The sequence below is a fragment of the Manis javanica genome, chromosome 17, assembly GCF_040802235.1.
Source record: "Manis javanica isolate MJ-LG chromosome 17, MJ_LKY, whole genome shotgun sequence".
Taxonomy (NCBI): Eukaryota; Metazoa; Chordata; class Mammalia; order Pholidota; family Manidae; genus Manis; species Manis javanica.
In genome coordinates, this window is record NC_133172.1 from 515294 (window position 1) to 535684 (window position 20391).

Genomic DNA, 20391 nt, shown 5'->3' on the forward strand with positions numbered 1-20391 from the left:
CAACTCGTGTCCATTGACAGATGACTAGATAGTGAGAGATCCTTAAAGTGTAATACTACCAAGCAATAAAATGACCTACTGATATATTCAACAGCATAAATGAATTTCAAAATAACAGTGCTGAGTAAAAGAAGCCAGACTCCATCCCCTGTAAAAAAATTATAAATCATTCCACTTACATATAACTATAGAAAACTCAAACTTACCTACAGGGACAGAAAGCAGATCTGTGGTTGTTTGGAAATACAAGAACGGAAGAATTTACTGGGAATTTTCAAATTAAGACATAAAAAACTATAAAAGACACTTAAAGAAAATCCTTTTCTTCAGAAGACCATAAAGTGAAAGGTAAGTCACAACTTGGAAAGGATATATTCGTAAGAAAAGATTAATGCTAAATTTATGGAAAGAAGTTCTACACACCAGGAAGAGAAGACAACCCAATAGAAAGATGCCTAAAGGAAATGAGCTGAAGATAATTCATGGGGAGAAAGCACAAATGGCTAAACACTGTAAGATGTGACTCTTACTGCTAAGAGAAGTGTACACATCTCACAATGAAATACCATTTCCAAACACGAATTTGGCAAAAATTTAAAAATCTGACCCTACCAAGTACTGGGGAGGATGTGGACAAGTGAATTCCGAGACATTGCCAGCGATAATAAAAAGTGTAATCCTTTTGGAAATAGGGTGATATATCTACCAATGTTGAACATAAATATTCGTACCCTATGATCTGTCAGTCCCACTTTGAGGGGTTGCCCAGATAAGGTGAATAAAGAGGAAGGGGCCCTGGGCGAAGGTCACCCCAAGCCCGGGGGGGGGGGACGGAAGCCGTGAGGGGGCCCCGAAGGCGCGTCCTTGGCTCTGCCGCGGGGCTTCCAGGGCCAGTCGGGCCCGAGGGCTGGGGTCCTGGCCCAGGGGTCCTCCCCGTGGTGGCTGAGGGGCTTTTCGTGACCCCTGTCCGTGCGCTTGGGTAGTGGTTTGAACGGCAGCCGCCGAGGCAGCACTTGGGTTAATAGGACTGCATTCCTCAGAGCCGCTCAGTAAATGTTGACTCAAGGAAAAATCACAGTAGGTCGGTGATAATTTACGCTCCCATAAAACGTCGCCATCTGGGGAGAGATTTGGGAACAATCCGTGATGCTCTAAGTAGTAGAGCTTCGTATGCAGGAAGCTCAAAATTAGGTTCTTTATCTGAAAGGGGTATCAGAACGCCCACTTCCTAACCGTCTTCTAAACAGTAAGGATCCCTCGGACCCGCGCCCGGGACGCAGAAGGCGCTCGGGCTTCGTCGGATCCCCTCCGTTGAGTGCGGCCACGGGGAGCCGCCGCTCCACAGGCCCGCCAGCCGAGGGTCGCGGGGCCGGGGCCGACTCGGGTCCGCTCGGGTGCTCGGCCGCGGCGGCGTTTCCGGCCCTGGCGGAAGTTCACGGCTACGGACTACAACCCCCAGCAGCCCGCGGGGCGCGCCCTGGACGGCGCCGGGGGAGCGGCCGCCATTGTCCGCGGCTGAGGTGAGGCGATCGCCCGGCCAGCGGGCCCCCCCGCTGCCGGCTCTTCCGCGCGTCGGGAGAACCACCGGGGAGACGCGGCGCCCGGCGGGGCCCCGCCTGCCCTTTCCGCGCCGACCGCGCAGCCCCGTTCCCTCGGCCTTCGGACCCTCCTGCCGCTCGCCGCCGGGCTCGCGCCGCGCTGGGTCGGCTGGGCGGGGGCCCCCGTGGATCCTGCTTGTCGGGACTCGTGTCGGCTCGCGGCCTCCGGCCCAGCGGGCCTTTGTCCCCAGGTGGCGCGCGGGGATCCCGGCCGAACGCCCCGGCGAAGCGACCCGGAGCCTGCTGGTGGCCTGCAGGGAGCGGCGGGTACCGGCGCGCAGGGTGCGAGGCCGGGAGCCGCGAACCAGGTGAGGCCGGCCGCTCGCTCCGCGGGCTCCTGAGCACCGCATCCGCCTGGGGGGTTGCGGGAAACCCGGGGCGGGACGCCCGGCCGCAGATGACGATGCTTTCGAGGCCGTTCATGTAAATAAGCCCCGTTTCGTTCTCCGGCGGGCGTTTCTCGTCCGAGCGCCTCCGCTTACGGCGCCGAAGGAAGTCACTCAAACGGGCTGGGAACACCCCGGGTTCCTGTGAAGCAGTGACTGGAGGACTTCGCACGTCACCAACAACGGTGCAGAATAGCTTGCCTGCTTGCAGCCTTGGCACGGATCCCGGTGCCCCTGGGGCCCAGTGGGCGTCCTGGTGCCGCGCACACACTCGCAGGAATCCGCAGAGCCCTGCCCGTCGGGTTGGTGCCCCCAGTGGTCGCAGGACTGGCACAGAGACCGGAGCCCAGGCAGCCGGTAGTCGGCCTTCTGCCGGCCTGCGCAGCAGGAGACGAGCAGGCGTGGGCCTGGTAGATCCTGCAGGTGGACCGCAGCTCTTCCTTCCTTCCTCCAAGATAATATTTACGTAACATGAAATTAGCCATCTTAGTGTACAATTCAGTGGTTTTGTTGTATGTTCAGAAGGTGCAGCCATCGCCACCGGTGCAGAACGGTTTCCTCGCACCCCGCAAAGGAAATCGCTGCCCCGGTTAGGCGGCACTCCGCGTTCTCCCGCCCCGCAGCCCTAGGCAGCCGCTTGGGGGTGGGGGCTGCGCGTGATGCTACAGTGACTTTTGTCAAGTCAGCCGAAAAGGTGCCACAGTGTTGTCACTGTCGTCTCTTGGGAACCGTTGACAAATTTCTACCCTCTCATCCTGGATTCTGCTCTTTTTCAGTTTATTCAAGTCTTCATTTCTCTCCAGATATTGCGTTGTTTTTGATATGTAAAATCTGTTTTCTTATTATGATCCCAAGAACTGTTTTGCTGCTTCTGTGGATGGGTTCTCTTTGTTCCCACTGGATCTTCCGTGAGAAAGGACCACTTTTGTCTTCGCTTTTGTCACTAGGTTGGCATTGCTGTTTCTTTCTGTATATCAGCCGAATCCAGTGCTCCAGGCAGGCACCTGGTGGATTAATATTGCGGCATGGCAGCCATCAACCCGTGGGCGTCCTGGGGTGAGTGCAAATCCTGTTTCTTCCGGGCCTCCCTAGAGGACCCAGGAGCCTGGGGTTAGAGCTGGGGGTGGCCGTCTGAGGGTTTTGGGAGGTTGGAGGGGGTCTCTGCCTTGGTACAGAACTAAGTGAGTGAGATTAAAAAAAGAACCTTGACTGTCCACCCTTTTCTGTGCTCTTCTATGGTTGACACAGTACCTTAGGAGGCTGACGCAGACGGGTGAAGTAAGTCTCCATAAAATGGCAGAGATTGTAAAACTCTTTGGATCCTGTCTGGAATCACAGCTGGGGGGTTAAAACCAAACTTGGTTGTTGGTAAAAGGGGAAACTTGTTCATGTGAAAGACAGTATAATTTTTGTATATTTTATAGTCATCTCATCTCCTGAGATGTCTCATTAGTTGTGAGATTTTATAGGTGATTTGTGGGATTTCTTAGAAGATAGTCATTATTACAATAAAAATTTCCCTACCACTCCCATATTTATTTTTATGATTGTTTTTTGCTTATATAGCTCTGTAATTTAAGAACAATTTTAAGTAGTATGTTAGTGGTGTGTTTTATCGCTAAGTGAGGTTTCATGTATCTCAACTAAAGACATCAATTATCTTAGTAGTTTGTTTTTTTAATTAGGTAACGTTACACATTTTGTCAAGCTAGCTCTTCAGTCATTTGAGGGATTCTGTTCCTAACTGGTCTATTTTGTGACAATGTCATGTCAGTACATTTCCTGAGAGTTATCTACTTGTGCATTTCTGGTATAAATTTAACTTGCTGTGTTGTATTTTTTCCTCATGCCCTTGGGCTCTGTTTGCAGAACTGTGTTAGGCCTGTTAGTGAGACAGGTGTCCTTTTCCATTTTGTTGCCTTTTGTCAACAGAACTTTTAGGAAAGTGGCCTTCTGTTCCCTGCCTTAACCTGATCGTCTTGTGTAGGTGTCCTTTCAGACCCGTCATGGGGGATCGCGGCTGTTGACCCGTGGGCCTCCTGGGGTGAGTCAAAACCTTGTGTCCTCATTGGCCACGTCGCTACCATGTTGTAGCTTCTCCCAGGAGGGACTCATGGCCAGGCCAGGGGAGTCAGGTGGGTGTTTAGGGCAGGGCAGATCTGGCTCATAGCTGTTTCTGTAGATCTGGAACAGAGAGATACCAGGACACTGCTGAGGGAGAAAGTGACGGTGACATCTCCAGGACAGGGTGCATGAGAATAAATGTGTGTCCATTTAGGGCCCAGGCCTGGAAAGGTGACCAACAGACACTGTTTCTCAGAGATAGTGCCTCCAAACAAGAGGGGGCACTGCGGGGGCTCATGTTTGTAGGCACAGTGCTTATCTTCTCTGAGCCCCATTCCCTTTATTTGTAAAATGAGGAGGTGGGTCTCTCCCCTTGCCCAAGAGGGAGGGCCAGGGCTGCCTCCCATGTGCCCCTGGGAAGAAGGACTCTTGTGCGCGCACTTCTGGCAGGGGAGCTGCCACCGTGACCTCGCTTTCCCCCCTCAGCCCTGTGTCCTCAGGACCCTGCTCTGCGTGTGGAGGACCCCGAGGAGCCAAGGAGGGTCGCTGGGCCCCCAGCAGCCCTGGTCCAGGTGAGATGGGGCTTCTGCTTTTCCCTGAAGGGCTGCCCAGTGTTAGCCTCCGAGGTGTCCAGGTTTTCCCTGGCCACCCAGTCCGTGTGGTTCCTCAGTTCACAACAGCTAGAGTTTGGGTGGATAAGGAGTCAGCCAGAAGCTGTCACCCCCAGAGCACACACGGAGGACTCAGACAGTGTTCCACGGCTGGGAGCCTCACTGTCAGCAGCCTGTTCACTGTCCTGAGCTTGGGCTGGGCTGTGGGTTTCGGTGCACAAGGCACAGCGGCCTTGGTTGGCAGCCTCCCTCCCTTTCCTCTTTCCACCTTCCCTCAGTGTTCGGGTGCCTGTGCACTCTGTGCTTCTGGGAGGGGGAACAGGGACAAGCTGGAGCCTTGTCCTGAGGAACCCCCAGTCCCCTTTCCAGGGTGTTTCATTCAGCCGCTGAGGCCACCCAGCCCGCTGGTGCTGTACACGTGGCTCAGGACACAAGAAGCCTGCAGTGCCTGGGGAGGCCACAGGGCTCCAAGCCTGACTCCCGCCTTGGGAGGTGGGACAAGGATTGCATAGGAATCAAAGGGTGCAGAGCAGGGAGGCTGCCCGGGAGACACGAACCTAGGCCCGAAGGGGAAGGGGATGTGGCAGCCGAACGGGCACTTCCTAGTGAGCAGGGGGCTGGCCACCTGCAGCGCACTGGGGGTGTCTGCACGACCAGCGTCTGAGTGGAGGCTGACCCCAACTAGACAGTAGGCTGAGAGGCCAGTGCGAGTCCATCCAGGCCCTGGATGCCTGCTGCAGACCCAGGGCTGGATCCCAGTGGTCAGCAGGAACCTCAGAGGTGTCGGGAGCAAGAGGTGCCAGGGTCTAGAATGTGGCTGGAAAGATAACTCTGGCAGGGGTGTGGGGAGAAGGGGATTCTGGGGAGCAAGCTGGTATTGCCGGCTTCAGTGTGACCGGGCCTGGGGTCAGGGTCTGAGAGGTGTGCAGGAGCCGAAGCAGGGGACTTTGCAACTGTAAGGCACAAGGGTGGCTCCTGAGAGAAATGGGACACAGAGTTGATACTGGAGGTGTCGTCTCCCTCCCCACCTCTTGCCTGGCCTCCTCCACTAGAGGCAGTCACTTCAGAAAAACAAAATTTTTGTACCAGTTTTACTGAAATATTCACATACCATAAAGTTCATTCAAACTTAAAGTATATGAAGTATATAGTGGTTTTCAGTTTATTCCTAGAATTGTTCAGCTGTCACCAGTATGTAATGCCAGAACATTCTCATCCTTCCAGAAAGAAGCCCTAACCCGCGAGGGCCCCTCCCCACTGCCCTGACCCCCAGCTCCAGCCCCTGACAACCGCCAATTTACTTTCTCGGTGTATTTGCTTATTTATGGGACATTTCCTGCAAAGGGAATCATACACTATATGGCCTTTGTGTCTGGCTTCTGTCCTTTAGCATGGTTTCAAGGATCATCTGTGTTATACAAATATAAGTATTTTATTTATTTTCATGATGCAGAGGCAGCCATTATTGACTCACTGATTTCAGCTTCTTGGGCTTGTGTCCTTGTTTCCAAGTGAGAGATTCTTTTCCCAGGTCATCAATTCACATTCGCCCTGTTGGCTCCCTGCTATGAAAAATGAAGAAAAATAGTTTCACTACCATATTTAGGTCTTTTCTTTTGTATATTAAAATGATGAGCAAGCAAATGTGAGATACTGGGATATGAAAACTTAATAATGTCTCTATGCCTCCCGCAAGTTAAAGCAATGAAACCGCCCACAGGCTCAGAGCTGACTGGTGAAGTGTCATAAGTACGCCATCCCTGCTTTGGCAGCACTTCTGTCTGGGGAGGCAAAGCAGCCCGAGGTGCGTGGTGCAGGGGGTGGTTGTCAGACATCCAAAATTGGGTGACGTCCGCTGCTGTGCCGACGTACAGTCATTTTCAGGTTCTGTGACAGAATCAGCAGTGAAATAAGTCTCGAAAGATGGCCTGATTCAGTGGCTTGGGAGCAGAAGTTAGCTGTAGTAAGAGGTGGGAAGCTGCATGCTGCTGTTAGCTCCAGAGCTTTCCTGAGAATCACTAGAGCTAATGGTGGGGGAATAAAACAATTAAAATAACAGCACCCTCCAGTGTCTGAAGAGTTGTGATTTCTGAAAATATGCTCCTGGCCCCTCCCCACACTCACTTTGGATTTTTCCCTGTGGGAAATTCAAGACTTGAACCATGTGAGTTTTGTGTTAAGCAAGGTCTTCTGGAACACAAACGAGAGCCCTGTGTCCCTCTGTTGTTTTCTCCAAATTAAATATTTATTGAAATAAAGTGTTCACCTGGTGAAACCATCAAATGCTGTCATCCCTTGTTATCTGAATAGTCTATTCTTGGAAAAATGTTGGATAGCGAAGTTTCAGCTAGTTGGAGCCCAGATCCCATGAATTTTGAAGGATGGAGAAAATAGTAATATCCCAGCCCATCTGAAATGCCAGCCAGACTCCTCAGATAGTGGGAGCCCTTAGACCCCCCCTTAATGGTCCACCAGTGGCTTCTCCGTGATACATACTGTGCACAAGAAACACCAGTGATGTCATACCCCACACCCATCCCTGGTTGTCTTCGAGGACGTGCACACTCTAGTAGTTCTCTGAAAAGAACTTATGCTAAAATACTAATGAATAATGAAATTCTGAAGATGCCAAAGAGCTCATCTGAATTTCCCCAGGTTCCGGGAAGGGGCCAGCTGTCGGGATCCTGGTGATGCAGGAGCAGTCAGATGCGATCCTGTCAGGCAGACACCTGGCACCCAGCTCAGCAGCCTCCGCATCCTCCGTACCCTCCCATGGGTGCGTGGCTGGTGTGTCAGCAGGTTCCATGAAGTGCTTTGGAGTACCTAGGTCTACACTTGTAGGTGTGTACAAAGTGAATTGTGTGAGAATGTTTACAAGAATTGGGATGAAAGCTTGTAAGTGATCCTAGCAGGTGTTTGTAGAGTGCCGGCTCAGGTTCAAGGGCTCGCTCTTCGCCGAGGGCAGCCCCTGCCCTGCTCTCATCCTGAATTATAACTGCGACCTGCAGCATCTGGCCTCACCCTGGAGGCTTCCTTTGGTCTCCAGCTGGGAGGCGAGGTGCCTGCCTCCCCCTGTTTCTCCCCTTTCATGTCCAGCCTCAGCTGTGGGCTCTGACGTGGCATAATCAGCGGGCGCTCTTCATCTGTTTGGCAGTCCATAGGCCCTTCCAGTTTCAATGCAAGAAATACTTCCTTTTGTTTATTTAAATGTTATTTCTGACAAATTCCTTAATTACGGAAAAGCATAAAAAGTAATCAGACATGATCGCCATCACTCCAAATTAGTTGTCATTAACGTCCTGTTTGTTTCTCTATAGTCACCATCACATTCCCACCCTCAGAGCAACTACTCACGATCTGTGCACACCTAGTCCATTCTTAGACTCATTCATAGATAATTACAGACCTAATGTAGATGAATTTTTATTAACTGCTCTTTCTACACGTAACTTCTATGGCTTAGCTCATTCAAAGTAACGTTGAGGTCCGTCCACGTGATGAATAAGGGCAATTTCATTCCTTTTGTCCCAACCAGGGCTTGTGCTTTGTGCATGCCTTCCATGGATGGGCTTACAAGTACCCCTTCTCCTACCATTTTTGCTATTCCAGCCAAAGCTGTGTGCACATTTGTATACTTTGACTTTGCACACACATATGCATTTTATCTAGACATACCCCTAACAAGCCAAGTTTCGCTGCGTTTCAGGGTGTATTTTTACTCTGACCAGTGCATGTGGCTCTCTGCACCTTTGCTGCCACTTGACAATGTGCGGTCTTTTAGTTTTTGCTTACCTGAAGACCAAAAAGGTATGTTGTATTATTTTAGTTTGCATTTCCCTGCTTGCTAGTGAGGTTGAATATGTTTTATATCGTTATTGGCCTTCAGTATTTCCTCTACTCTCTCTCCCATCCCTAGATTGATGTAGACTGACTCAGTAATATGTGGGCATTTTACTGCATTCTGGATCAGCTGTCTTTTCCCAGTCTGCAGCTTGTCTTAACTTTATGGTGTCTTTTATCAGTAAAATGCTTTTAAGTGTATTTTTGTCAAACATACCTGTTTATGGCTAATATTTTTGTGTTTTTTTTTTTTTTTTTTTAAGAAACCATGTTTAAAAAAATCCCCTCCTGTCTTTTTCCTTTATATTCTCTCTCTGGGGTTGTCTGTTCCTTGGTAGGGCCTCCTGAAGTGATTGCTGCGTCTTCTCTCTTCATATCCTGTGAATTCGTTCCTGCTCTCTGAGAGCCTCTCGTATCATCCTGTCCTGTTTTATACTGAAATCTCACCAATCTGACAGTCAGAATTACAGCTCACTGAAAGTCGGATGCAACTGCTGCCTGGGTTCTCTGTGTCTTGGCACCGAGTCTGGTCTGCACCTGTGCAGCGGGCGTACTTGGGCGGCTGGTCTGTTCACCAGGGAAGAGCTGTAGTCGGAGTTCCTGCCTTGCTGTGGCCGAGCAGGTCTGCTTCCTGACTGGCTGGCCTCCTTGTGCCCACCCTCACCCCCACCCCCCGGCCTGGTCGGGCCAGGGTCATCACGTTGGCTCTGCTTCCTGCTTGCTGGGCCCACCGCTGGCTGTCAGGCTACAGATTCCCCAGCTGTTACGTCAGGCCGAAGGGGTCTCACCTCGGGGGCTGCCACACCTGGGCATCACGACAACCTTCCGTACTCTTGGGAAGGCCCGGGAGTTTTGCCCGAATATAAATTCAGCGCTGGCTGCTGATAGCGCTGCCCACAAAGAGGAGTGACTGGCAGGGAGGTGGGGCATCTGGCAAAGCTGTCCCGAACACAGCCTTTCCCCTCATCTGTTTTTAACTTGACTTTCTCCTGCCTTCTCTGTGTTTAAGCTCAGAGCCTCCCCTGGGGTCCCGTTTCCGCTGCAGTTTCTAACATGCAGGGCTGGGATCCTGGCCCCATCTCGCTGGTCCGGTGCACTTGGATCCACTCTCCATCTTGCAGGAATGTGGAATACCAACCACGTGCTGATATCCTCTTCTCTTCACTGGGATTTCTCTTACATTCTCTTAAAATATTAAGAGATTTTTAAACCCCGAAGTAGAACATGAACCTTGTGTTTGCTCAGGTTGCTCCCGTAACAGATCACCACCGACTGAATGGCTTAAAATAACACGAACTGACTCTTCCTCTAGAGCTCAGAGGTGTGGGGTCCACAGGGCCGCTCCTGGGGGCTCCAGGGCAGAATGTGCTTCTTTGCTTCTTCAGCATTGGGAGGCCACCCGCACTTCCTGGCTCACTGCCCTCTGCTCCACCTTCGGAATGCCTCACCCCACTGCTGCTCCCTCTCCCATCTTTGATGATTCTGACCCTCCTGCCTCACCCTCCTTCACCTAAAGGGACCCTTGTACTGCCTCCACTGAGCCCACCTGCATGATCCAAGCTTATCCCCCCATCTCAACATCCATGACATAATCACATCTCTGCAAAGTCCCATTTGTCAAATTGAGGTAACAGTCACAGGTCATGGGGATTAGGATGTGGACGTCTTCGTGGGCCGTTATTCAGCCTCCCATGAACAGCCGTGTTCACCAGCTTTAGCTACTGTTAAGCTTTCCAGCTTTCTGCCTTTATTTTATTCTGACACACAACGTTTCTTTAAAATCTGGAGTACTTGAAAGGAAATCTCAGATGGTGTATCATTTCACCCGTACACACTTCTGCATATATATCTGAGGGATTAATACTTATTAGAAGATAGCCATGGTATCTTTACCACACCCAACAGTAGTTTCTTCTTATTACCCAACACCCAGATAACATTCAGTTTTCCCCACTTGATCCCAAAATGTCCTTTACAGTTGGTTGGTTCAAATCAGGATCCAAATAAGGACCACACATTACATGTGCTTTATATACTGAAGAAACCAGGTCACTTGTCTTGTTTTGCCGATTTTGCCCTTGTGATAATCTTCTCCATCCCTTCGTCTCTTGTAACAGGTGGTTGGGCAAGAGGCCGGAGTAGGTGTTTTTGGCGTGAATACTGCATGGTGGTGCGGGTCCTTCCTACTGTTCCGCATTAGTGGGCACAGGATGTCTAGGCCCACGTTCAGATGACATGATGGATGAGTGGGGGTCAGGTATTACTGCCTTGTGCCTCCATTACTAAGTTACCCGCCCACCTTTCTTTCACCTGTGGTTTAGTGGTCACCGATGATCACTGCCGTTGTCCTCTGTTTTATTAGCGGCTGCAGAATCAATCTCTAATGTTCATTACTTACATGTTAGGTGTAGTTCTCTTCCTTTTTAAATGTGCGTATAGGGATTCTACTGGGGTTGGGAGGTGAACTTGTGGCTCAGCTCACCAGCTTGACAGCTGCCTGGGTGTGGGGTTGGACCTTGTTAAGTGTGGATGGTATCTGAAGACATTAGGTAACCTCAGATGCACCCACTGGCAGCATGTGGGGAGTGGACAGACAGCCTCCCCGCTGGCCCCCTGGACTGCTGTGAAAGTGTATCGCACTGATGATTCATGCTACACAGGCCTTGTGTGCATCCTTTGTCTGAATGTTACTTTTAAATAAAAAAGTTACTCAAACACATGGAAGTAACAGCTATCAAGGAAACTAAGACCTGGGCAGGTTTATAAGCCAGAGCCAAGAAATTGGCCGTGAGTACAAGGTTGAGGATGGCCTCACTAAGGGAGCTGGTAGTGGGCATTTTAAATGCTTTCAGAGTAAGGGAAGCATCGGAGCAGAAGCCATCCTGTGCTTTAGACCAGTCACTGTGTGGAGGTGGAGGGAAGTTCAGACTGACATAAAAGTCAGTACACTGAACACGCAGCAGCAAGGGCTGGCCCTACTGAGGGGTGACAAGCTCAGCCAATAAGCCATGACTGGCACGGACAGAAAGGAAGGCAGGCTGCGGGAAAGGCCAAGTGCAGGTAGAGGAGAAGGCATGCAGCGGCCTGTGAAGGGCTGGGCGCGCTCCACAGGACTCTCAGGGTGGAGACGCACTGCACGCATGTCCGGCCAGCGGGTGTCTGTCTTGGGCTTGATTCTGCACTGACAGAGGTTGACCAGAAACCAGTTTCTATATGAAGGGGAGGGCCTTGGTGCACAGACGGCAAAATGGGGGCTGAGAAGTGGGCCCGGGTTGTGAGGTTTGTGATGTAGCACCCATGATAGGCAGCCCACTCTGTACCAGCACTACCACCAGGGAAGGCATTGCCCCTGGCCCACCTGGAAATGCCCAGACACCTGAGGCCCACATGCTGATTGCTTAAAAGGACTGTAAAGGACATTCATTGCATAACTTCTGACATGAATCAGACAGAAGTTATGATTCATCTCCCCCTCTAGTTTTCAAGTGAGTATTTGTGGTTCTGTTTTTCCTAAAAGCATCAGTCTGAACTTTTCAAGACTCCAGTGTTCTGATGGCAGTTGTGACCAACTGTCTTCGGCCCGGGCGGTCTGCTCCGTCCTTCCTCACCCTTAGCTCCGATCTTTGGGACAGAAGTTATCTGGGGATGGAAACTTCGCTACTATGGCCAGGAAGACAGCCTGTGAATGTTTATCTTCCAGGCCCTAGATCTGCATGTTGAGCAGACTCTGATCCCTGGGTCTCTGGCCTGCGACCAGTGCTTGTACTCTTAATAAGGTCCTGGCCTTATTAAGTCTCTGCATCTGCAGAGAAGAAGGGGCTGCCTTGCCCTGGTGGGAATCCTGTCCACAATAGCCAGTGTTACTAGACTTGTGCAGGAGAGATGCACTTGTCTTTGTGGTTACTGTGGGCCCACATACTTAATTCCCTAGGAGTACATCCCAAATACAGGGCTCTGGGTGGCTCCCCGTGAGACCTGATCCACACCAGCCAAAATACTGGACGTAACTAGTATAAGTCCTCTGCATCCTGTCACCGCCCCCATGCTATCAGCCTGTCCATCCCCAGAGAACATTGGAGAGGAGGGCCCAAGACTGAAGAGAAACGTGTGCTCTTTTAGGAACCAGTGACCTTCAAGGACGTGGCCGTGGACTTCACCCAGGAGGAGTGGGGGCAGTTGGACCCAATTCAGAGGACGCTGTACCGTGACGTGATGCTGGAGACCTTTGGGCACCTGTTGTCTGTGGGTAAGGCAGGTGCTGCCTGAGCAAATGAAGCTCTTTGCATTGTGATACCTTAGCTGCTTGTTTGAAAGCTCACAGGATGTAACTGTTTGACAATGGATGTAAACTAGACTTAATTGTGACCATTTTGCAATATATACAAATACTGAATCATTATGTTGTACACCTGAAACTAATATAATGTATGTCCGTTACATCTCATTTTTTAAAAAGTAGCAATGCTTAACAACAACACTACCACCAACAAATAAGGTTCAGTGGTAAATCTAAAGGATTTGTGGGGTCCCAGAAGGCTGAGATGGTCTTGAGCCCTTAGGTTCAAGGCTGCAATTCCTAATGCTTACAAAGCATGAGGTGGGAGGGATCCCACTTTTTCTGCCCAAGTGAGAAGCCAGGAAAGAATAGGTATGGGAAGCATATAAAGCTTCACATGTCGGTGTTTTTCGCCCATGCACAGGGAATCAGATCGCCAAGCCCGAGGTCATCTCCCTGTTGGAGCAAGGAGAAGAGCCGTGGTCAGTGGAGCGAGCATTTCCTCAAAACTCTTGTCCAGGTGAGACAGGCCAAAACTTCCCCCAGCTCTGCTTGTGAGAGAGACGGCCGAGGCCACGGTATCGCCTTCCTCAGAGACATCCAGAACCCCCCCAAGGGCCTTTGTGGCTGTCGATTGAAGCAAAGATGGCCACCTTGTCAAGATGGTAGCAGTCTTTGTAACTGCAGTTTCCCATCCTTACTGTCCACTCTCCTGGTGCCTTTCGTCATCTCAGCTGCCCTTTCACTAAGATGACTTCTCATTCACTCACCAGCTTTTTGATTTGTTTTCATTTCCTTTACTGCCGAACTTGTGACCATAGCCACAGACTCTTCTTTAAAAAAAAGAGTTTTTTCCTTTAGGTGTTCACATGGTTCAAAAACTTAGTTACATAAACTGTAAGCTGATAAACCTCACTTTACTACTCTGCTCTTATGCACATTATTCTTAATACCCCCCAACACACATAGGTAACTATTTTTCTTTTACTATAGATTTTTAAATTTGTTACTAGTTGTCCTAGGGATCATGATTAACATGTTAATTTATTTATAACAGTCTAGTTTGAATTAATACCAATTTAATTTTAATAGTATACAAAACATTTGCTTCTGTATAGATGTATCCTCCCCCATTTATGCTGTTACTGTCACAAATTACATCTACACGTTGTATGTCCACCAACGTAGATTTATAACTGTTGCTTTATGTAGTTGTCTTTTAAATCAGGAAAAAAATGAAGTTACAGAAATATGCATTTATATAGCCTTGTTGTATTTAGCTATGTAGTTACTCTTTTTGATGTTGTCTGTTTTGAGTTACTGTCTAGTGTCCTTTTACTTGTGTCTAAAGGGTTCCATTAACATTTCTTACAGATCAGGTTTGCTAGCAGCAAATGCTCAGGTTTTGTTTAGGTGTCTGGCTTTCTCCTTCATTTTGAAGGTTTTGCCGGATACAGAATTCTTGGTTAACAGTTTTTTTCTTTCTAGTGTGCATGATTTCTATGAGAAATAAGCTGTTGACCTGATAAGGGTCCCCTTGTGTATAATGAGTTGCTTCTCTCTTGCCGCTTTCAGGATTCCCTCTTGGCTTTGGCTTTGACCTTTCACAATTTATGTGTATGCATGCAACCTTCTAGATTCCCAGAAATATGTTAGGGATTTTCAGAGCCCTTATGGACATCTCAGTCCTTTCATCTTTTTGGTTTGTGTATTATTATTTGCCTCAGTTGGTTTCCATTGTGTCAGGAAGTAGTGAACATACTGCCTGCAAATGTTTGACAGACAGACCTGCACCCTAGAGGCCTTTAGCACTACTCAAGTTCCTGGCAAGCCTTTTGAGTCAAGTCTTTGAGGAACCACCAAACAGGTCAAATAAAGACTATTCCTTGGGAATGAGGCTCTGAAAAATCTCTAACCTCATTCTGCTTCCTCGAGTACCAGAAATACAGGTGGTTATTTTCCAAGGCTGCTGTGATTGCAGAGCCAGAGATGGGGACGAAGATAATCTAAAAAACTCGCTGTTAATGAAATTAAGATAGTTTCTGTGAATACACTGTCCCCTGAGTTGCTGCAAGACTTTGGTTAATTTACAGAATTCTGAGAGTATTAATTGTGGCAGTTTTTGACAGTTTTTTGGTTGTTTTTATGGATTGGTAAACTTTCAGGGTATTTATGTTGCCATTTTCACTGACCTCTTGCCCCAGTTAATTACTTTTAGTAATTTCTGTTATGTTTCTAGAGTTTCTTTATGCAACTAAAAGCGTATGGGAATGTGCAGTTATTTTTCATCTTTCCAAAGGTAAACTATGATTCAGCCTGTTCTGTATATTGATGTTTTTAATTTAGCATTGTACCATGGCCTCCTGAGTTCTGGAGGTAGATTTCTTCCCAGCCCTTCTAACGGAATGGGCTTTTGTGGAGTCTCACCAGCTGCCTTCACTTCAGATCTCAAGGACTCATGAATTATGGGAGTTGTAAGTCTTCCCCCCTTGGTGCTAATGCTTTGTGAGGCCTGTGGTTCTGTCACCTCCTTCCTTACACTTTTACCATCTTGCGGATCATCTCCACTGTCTCCTTGATCTCTGTGGAACTAGGAATTTCATCTCTTTGCTATGGATTGTTTTCCCAGGTTCTTGGTATGTGTCCCTGAGGCCAGCCTTCTGAGTCGTCTGAGCTCGATGTCGAGAGAGCACCCTGCCCACCTGCTGCCGCCCCTGCAGGAAGTAATCTCTTCTAACTCCTGGGATTTTCTTCCTCTGAAATGTCAGCTGTGTCATTCAACTTCCACCAACGTCACCTGCCCCTCAGGTCCCTTCCTCATAAAATTGCGGCTCAAGTTGATGAGTAAATTCATAACTTGTTATCAGCCACCTCAGGTGCTATTTCCAGATGTATCTCTCTGAGGTCTTCCATCATGAGGTCTCTGTTTTGTTGTACAGTGTTTTGAGTTGCCTTTTGCGTAACAGACCAGATGTCCAAATATTTCTAGTACTTTTCTCATTCCCTGACTAGTTCCTGCTGTTTACTCTGCTGGCACCTTCACGTCTTTCTAATGAGTCCAGTCACGTGCCGTGCCGGGGGCCCGTCTGCATTGGAGCCCGGCTGAAGGCTGGACTCCTGTCTCTGGTGTGGAACTTTCCCTGGTTTCTTCTGCTGGTGCTGATCTCCTTGTCTGACCTCCCACCCACTTAGCATGCAAAACCCACGATCTCTCAGCGATATATTGTGTGTATTGCTCATAACTGTTCAGCATTTCCTTTCATCAGATAGATCCTAGCTTCCAGGTGAAAGAGACTGTCTTTCTTGTCTCTGGTTCTGGACACTCAGTCCACAAGGACCAAGAGGAAGTTTGGGCCAGAGTTGTTCATTTGATCAGTGGGATGATCAGCTGCCATTTTTAGAAGTTTCTATTGAAAGAATTCAAAAGCTATATGAAGATCATTCCCTAACTTCTAGGAGCTAAGCTTGAAATTGTAATGAATGCCAGTTGTTGAGTGGAGTAGAGCCTCTTTTGTAATGGACTTGGGTAGCGAAACGGGGAAAATAGTCTATACTGAAGTGAGAGAAAGAAAAACCTAGAGAAAGAGGACAAGGAACTACATCCTGTTGGGTACCTGTGCCAGGCTGGATAATGACACCCCTGCCCCCCCAAAAAAAGATGCACCATGTCCTAAACTTGTGAATATGATACCTTAGTATGGCAAAAGGGGCTTCTCAGATGCAAATAAATTAAGGATCTTGAGATAGAGAGGTTATCTTCGATTATTTGAGTGGGTCCATTGTAATCACAAGGTCCTCATGAGAGTGAGGCAGTGTCAGAGATACAGAGAGGAGGCGGTCGACGGAAACAGAGGTTGGAATGAAGTGCTTTGAAGACGGAGGAAGGGGCTACAAGTCAAAGAGAGCAGACGGCGTCCAAAAGAAAAGGCAAGACTGTGGATTCTCCCCTGCCTTGCTTTTAGCCCATGAAAGCCATTTTGTAGTTTTCACTTCCAGGACTGTGTAAGGTAAGTTTGCGTTATTTTAAGCCACTCTTCTGTGTGCTAATTTGTTACAGCAGCAATAGGAAAATAACACAGACCCCTTCAACTGCTGGGGGAGTGATACCTCAGCAGTGATGATAGGTGCCTCCCGAATGTTGAAGTTGCCAGACATTTCACTGGATTCATAATCTTATTTAATTATCAGGAAAGTCCTCCAAGGATAGTGCAGAGCCAGTATTCCTGTGTCTCCATCAAAACATGCTGTCTTTCAAGTCTGTCTCTTGTGTCATTGTTCTACAAATGATTCTGTAGTTGTGAAAAGAATTGTAACTGTAGGAGTTTCCATAAACCATGGTGATTTTTGCCCCCTTCGCTGATGGATTTTGTGTCATTAACTGAACTCTAAGGAATAGGAAATGATGTAACAGCATATAGATGGCACCCTAGCTTGAAGCCTCTGTTAGTGACACTTTCTCTTAACCTCACCCCCTCCTTTTTTGGGCAGGTGTCAAATAGGGGAACTGTAAGGATATTGTAACACAGAAATGAATTAGGACACTTTAATAATTTAAGCAGTTGTTAAGGGCCTGGTTAATCATCTATCTATTAAGCCAATTATTTATTTTTTCACCTTAATAGTATTCAGTGTGTCCTTTGTCAAGGATACCTTCTGACTACCCCCACGATCAGCGATTAACCAGAAGGATTCATAGGATTCAAAAGTCATATTCAGACTAATGGTTTATTACAGTGAAAGAATACAAAGCAACATCAGCAAAGGGAAATGGCACATGGAGCTATGTCTGGAAGCCAAGTACAACTTTCAGTAGTCCTTTCCCAGTGCAGTTGCAGAGGACACACCTGATTCCTTCAGCAATGAGTTGTGACTATGGTGTGAAGTATCAGCTACTAGGGAAGCTTGCTGACCCTAAGAGTTCAGGGTGTTTATTGGAAGTTGGTTATTTAGGTACACAGTGCCTTTGTGACTGACTGTAACCACCAAAGCTCTTGACCCCTAGAAGGAAAGCAGGTGTTCACCATAAATGACATTGTTCATACAAACTATGTAGGGAAATTGGGACAGTGTGCCTCAAGGTCTCAAGCATGCGAAACATTCCAGTATCTCAACTCCTAGGAGTTGGCCAAGGACCAGTCATGAAATAGGTCTTGGAAACCTTTAAAGTTTGAGCAACTCAGATATGCAAAGATAAGTTTTCCTGCACACCCTTTGGTCCTCCTTTTCATGGGAAAATACTCCTAAATGGGTTTTATTAGTGCACACTTTGTATTTTGGTTAACTGCTTCTCTTTACTTTTCACTATTCTATTCTTCCCTATTATGATCTTTTCCTAGGTTACAAGTCTATTTGAAAACAAGTTCACATTTGCCTTTTCAATAATATGGACAGTTCCACTTTTTCTAATCTTAAATTCTTTCTCTGTGCTCTGACAACTTTTTTCTGTTTATTTCAGAATGGATGAGAAATCTTGAAGGCAAAACACTGATCCCAGCACAGAGCATTTTTGAGGAAGAACAATCCCATAGCATGAAGTTGAAAAGATACATATGGGATGATCCTTGGTTCTCCAGGTTAGAAGTTTTGGGATGCAAAGACCAGTTAGAAATGTACCACATGAACCAGAGTACAGCTATGAGGCAAATGGTCTTCATGCAAAAGCAAGTACTATCTCAGAGAAGCTCTGAATTCTGTGAACTTGGGGCACAATGTAGCCAGAGCTTAACTTTTGTTCCAACTCAGAGAGTTTCTCAAATAGAACATTCCTATAAGCCGGATGCAAATGCTGAAAGTTGGAGATGTAACTCAGCCATAATGTATGCAGATAAGATTACCTGTGAAAATAATGATTATGACAAAGCCTTCTACCAGTCCATACAGCCTGTTCATCCTGAAAGGATACAACCTGGAGATAATCTTTTCAAATGTACTGATACTGTTAAATCTTTCAATCATATACTACATATTGGTGATCATAAGGGAATACATACAGGAGAAAAACTCTATGAATATGAGGAATGTCATCAAATCTTTAACCAGAGCCCATCATTTAATGAACATCCAAGACTTCATATTGGAGAAAAACAGTATGATTACAAAGAATATGAGAATATCTTTTACTTCTCATCCTTTATGGAACATCAGAAAATTGGTACTGTAGAGAAAGCATATAAATACAATGAATGGGAGAAAGTCTTTGGGTATGACTCATTCCTCACTCAACATACAGGCACTTACACTGCAGAGAAACCCTTTGAATATAATGAATGTGGGACATCTTTCATTTGGAGTTCTTACCTTATCCAACATAAGAAAACTCATACTGGAGAGAAACCCTATGAATGTGATAAATGTGGAAAAGTTTTTAGGAATCGTTCAGCCCTTACTAAACATGAACGCACCCACACTGGAATAAAACCCTATGAATGTAATAAATGTGGAAAAGCCTTCAGCTGGAATTCTCATCTTATTGTACATAAGAGAGTACATACAGGGGAGAAACCTTATGTATGTAATGAATGTGGGAAATCTTTCAACTGGAACTCCCATCTAATTGGGCATCAGAGAACTCATACTGGAGAGAAACCCTTTGAATGCACTGAATGTGGGAAATCGTTCAGCTGGAGCTCCCATCTTATTGCCCATATGAGAATGCATACTGGAGAGAAGCCCTTTAAATGTGATGAATGTGAAAAAGCTTTTAGAGATTACTCAGCCCTTAGTAAACATGAAAGAACTCACTCTGGAGCAAAACCATATAAATGTACTGAATGTGGAAAATCCTTCAGCTGGAGCTCTCATCTAATTGCTCATCAGAGAACTCACACAGGAGAGAAACCCTATAACTGTCAGGAATGTGGCAAAGCATTCAGGGAACGCTCAGCCCTTACTAAACATGAAATAATTCATTCTGGAATTAAGCCCTATGAATGTAATAAATGTGGAAAATCCTGCAGTCAGATGGCTCATCTTGTTAGACATCAAAGGACTCATACTGGCGAAAAGCCTTACGAATGCAATAAGTGTGGAAAATCCTTCAGCCAGAGCTGTCATCTTGTTGCTCATCGGAGAATTCACACTGGTGAGAAACCCTATAAATGTAATCAATGTGAAAGATCCTTTAACTGTAGCTCTCACCTTATTGCACACCGGAGAACTCATACTGGAGAGAAACCATATAGATGTAATGAATGTGGGAAAGCATTTAATGAGAGTTCTTCCCTTATTGTACATCTGAGAAACCATACTGGAGAAAAACCCTACAAATGTAACCATTGTGAGAAAGCTTTCTGTAAGAACTCTTCTCTTATTATTCATCAGAGAATGCATAGTGGAGAGAAACGCTTTATATGCAGTGACTGTGGGAAAGCCTTTAGTGGTCACTCGGCCCTACTTCAACACCAGAAAAACCATAATGAAGAGAAACTCTGTGGATTGAATTGATAAAGAGATTTTTCTTTTATCATACATTTGGTGCCACATTGAAAAAAAAAACCTGTAAGTAATCAAGAGGGGAAGTTTTTAGTAAGAGTTAAGGAAGACTTCTCTTATTCAATAGAAAGTATCTCTTAGAAGAAACCTATAGATGAAAAGAATAGGGAGAAGCTTTCAGCAGC

At 47.2% G+C, this 20391-nt stretch overlaps 1 protein-coding gene and 1 non-coding gene across 2 annotated transcripts; both read left to right on the plus strand.

Moving 5' to 3' along the window:
- Nucleotides 1-1710: 1710 nt before the first annotated feature.
- Nucleotides 1711-20201, plus strand: ZNF606 (zinc finger protein 606). Its single transcript, XM_073225292.1, is given in 8 exon segments — nt 1711-1906; nt 2932-3040; nt 3972-4028; nt 4535-4620; nt 12619-12745; nt 13200-13295; nt 18231-20002; nt 20005-20201. Coding segments are annotated over 7 exon segments (2211 nt in total). The 5' UTR covers nt 1711-1906; nt 2932-3009; the 3' UTR covers nt 20047-20201.
- LOC118967424 (small nucleolar RNA SNORA26) lies at nt 3210-3324 on the plus strand. Its single transcript, XR_005054444.1, has one exon. It is a non-coding gene; the product is annotated as a small nucleolar RNA SNORA26 (small nucleolar RNA).
- Nucleotides 20202-20391: the final 190 nt, after the last annotated feature.